We start from the raw sequence: 3,233 nt of genomic DNA, 5'->3' as shown, positions 1-3,233 counted from the left end.
AAGTGATCCAAAGTTTTGTAGTTGCTTCAGCATGTAAAGGCGGCTGCACTATAATCTTCAAGGGATTGGTTTTCCTATTTATGTCATTTTGAGTCAAACAGGACCATCTATGATCATGATCCCTTTATTTCTTTTCCTTGCGATATCAATGCAAAAGTAGCATAGTCGGGTGGCCATTTTATCTCACCGAATCAGTCAAATCTGAAGGACACACAACTAAGGAATTGAGGGTTCATATAAACTATGTTTTGATCCCTTAAATGTACTTCCTGAGAAATACAAGAAGGCCGAAAAGTATCCTTTTTGCTTTTCAAATCAATCTGGAGTTGTAACAAATATGGAACATAGAGACCAAGATATCATACATATAGCCGAGTTTCATCATAATCCCTAAAGTAGTTTCTAAGAAAAAATGGCAACAACAATTGATCAGCTGACTAATGAGGAGGAACCCTGGAGGACCCTGGAGGAACCCTGGAGGGACCCTGGAGGAACCCTGGAGGGACCCTGGAGGAACCCTGGAGGGACCCTGGAGGAACCCTGGAGGGACCCTGGAGGAACCCTGGAGGAACCCTGGAGAACCCTGGAGGGACCCTGGAGGAACCCTGGAGGAACCCTGGAGAACCCTGGAGGAACCCTGGAGGAACCCTGGAGGGACCCTGGAGGAACCCTGGAGGGACCCTGGAGGGACCCTGGAGGAACCCTGGAGGAACCCTGGAGAACCCTGGAGCCTGGCGGGACCCTGGAGGAACCCTGGAGAACCCTGGAGGAACCCTGGAGGGACCCTGGAGGAACCCTGGAGGAGGAACCCTGGAGGAGGAACCCTGGAGGAACCCTGGAGAACCCTGGAGGAACCCTGGAGCACAGAAGTAAATCTTCCCGTGGTGTATGCAGCCTGCATCCAAACACATCATGCATCTTATGTCCCACAGTTACTGCTCAGTCATAAAACATAACTATTCATCAACTTCAGAAGATTCATCAAGAAAGATGAACTTGACCTTTGACCCATTGCAGTGACCTTGACTTTTGTAGCATGTGACATCTAAGACGTTTCATGAATATCAATTACAGGAAAATTGTTTTAACTTTGACCCTTAACTGTCACCATGGTCTTAGATCTGTATCACAGGAGAAATACTTGAAAGTCCAGAGATTATACTAACTTACAATGTAAGTTCTGATATCTGTCATTTGAAAATTACAGAGGGCTAACATGCGATTTCAAAGCCAGTCAATTTTATCTTTAGACTCCCATTAAACTATTTTGATGTACAATCAAGGATCACACTTGCCCCATTTATCATCCCAAAGGTGGCTCGTATATGGCTTTCGATTTTTTATGATAGATATTCCACAGGTGTTGACAATCCAATGATGGATAGGGGAATGTAATATCTGGTCATAATTCTAAAGAATGGCCGTAATGTTCCCAGTTGAATAGTTAAAAAGGACAGGTCCAATTTGGCTAAAAGTTGAAAGTATAAGGAGTGTACTGAAAACAACACATACAACGAGTAGAGACAGTAGAGACAGTAGAGACAGTAGAGACAGTAGAGAGACAGTAGAGACAGTAGAGACAGTAGAGAAAGTAGAGACAGTAGAGAGACAGTAGAGACAGAAGAGAGACAGTAGAGACAGTAGAGAGACAGTAGAGACAGTAGAGACAGTAGAGAGACAGTAGAGACAGTAGATAGACAGTAGACAGTAGAGACAGTATAGAGACAGTAGAGACAGTAGAGAGACAGTAGAGACAGTAGAGAGACAGTAGAGACAGTAGAGACAGTAGAGAGACAAGAGAGACAGTAGAGAGACAGTAGAGACAGTAGAGACAGTAGAGAGACAGTAGAGAGACAGTAGAGACAGTAGAAAGACAGTAGAGAAGTAGAGAGATAGTAGAGACAGTAGAGAGACAGTAGAGACAGTAGAGAGACAGTAGAGATAGTAGAGAGACAGTAGAGAGACAGTAAAGACAGTAGAGACAGTAGAGAGACAGTAGAGACAGTTGAGACAGTAGAGACAGTAGAGAGACAGTAGAGATAGTAGAGACAGTAGAGAGACAGTAGAGACAGCAGAGACAGTAGAGAGACAGTAGAGAGAGTAGAGAGAGTAGAGAGAGAGTATAGACAGTAGAGAGACAGTAGAGAGAGTAGAGAGAGTAGAGAGAGAGTATAGACAGTAGAGAGACAGTAGAGAGAGTAGAGAGAGTAGAGAGAGAGTATAGACAGTAGAGAGACAGTAGAGATAGAAGAGACAGTAGAGAGACAGTAGAGACAGCAGAGACAGTAGAGAGACAGTAGAGGCAGTAGAGAGACAGTAGAGACAGTCGAGAGACAGTAGAGACAGTAGAGAGACAGTAGAGACAGTAGAGAGTTTATCTGTCAACTTTCCTTACAGAAAATAAGGATTACAACATAGTTCTTACAGTACAGTGTTACACTGAGTACACACGGTATAGTGTTACACTGAGTACACACGGTACAGTGTTACACTGAGTACACACGGTACAGTGTTACACTGAGTACACATGGTACAGTGTTACACTGAGTACACACGATACAGTGTTACACTGAGTACACACGGTACAGTGTTACACTGAGTACACACGGTACAGTGTTACACTGAGTACACACAGGGTAATGTATCTCTTTTCTCAAGTAAAATAATATTTTATTAAGTTAATATAAAGGCAGAAAAGGACCAATCCCTTGATACATTGACTTAACATGGAAAATCAGGTCCCTGTGCAACAATACACAGAAATCAATGAAAAATGGCCTCCGTGCAATGATGATCTGTATAAGAGTTTCAACAAATGGGAAAACATAATAAATGCTATTAAGTGTGTCGTAACGTTAATACATAATAATAACAAATGAAACTGTAAAAAAATGGATTCAAACCAGCAAGGTAAATATAAATGCATATAAAACTTATATATACATATCTTGTACGATATAAGTTTATTTTTTTACCATGAAATATATAAGATTTTTACAGTGAAAATTAGGTTAGTGTTTTTCAACTGTGACAATTTTTTGGCAGGAGATTAACTATCTGTTATGGACGCCTGTGTCATTACAAAAATATTACAAACAAAATATTCCTAGTTTCCTCGATGGTCGATGGATAACAATGATATTTTACTTGTGGGTTGAAGATTTTTCATTCATGTTTTGCACATGTTAAAAACATCAAATATTCATCCCACTCGTTAAATATAACTGTTTATT

The 3,233-nt window shown here is 41.2% G+C and overlaps 1 protein-coding gene across 1 annotated transcript; it reads left to right on the top strand.

Moving 5' to 3' along the window:
- The first annotated feature begins 412 nt into the window (after positions 1–412).
- On the top strand, positions 413–949 carry LOC110442961 (S-antigen protein-like). The gene has a single exon (XM_021486855.1). The coding sequence runs from the start codon at positions 413–415 to the stop codon at positions 947–949; it is 537 nt and encodes a 178-aa protein (XP_021342530.1).
- The last annotated feature ends 2,284 nt before the right edge of the window (positions 950–3,233 follow it).

This window comes from Mizuhopecten yessoensis, unplaced genomic scaffold (assembly GCF_002113885.1).
Source record: "Mizuhopecten yessoensis strain PY_sf001 unplaced genomic scaffold, ASM211388v2 scaffold716315, whole genome shotgun sequence".
Lineage (NCBI taxonomy): Eukaryota > Metazoa > Mollusca > Bivalvia > Pectinida > Pectinidae > Mizuhopecten > Mizuhopecten yessoensis.
Note: the sequence above shows the minus strand (reverse complement) of the source record. Positions and strands in the feature narration are given on the sequence as shown.

What these genes read in the sequence shown, in the direction of transcription:
- LOC110442961 (XM_021486855.1), top strand. Translation starts at nt 413, where the DNA reads ATGGCAACAACAATTGATCAGCTGACTAATGAGGAGGAACCCTGGAGG.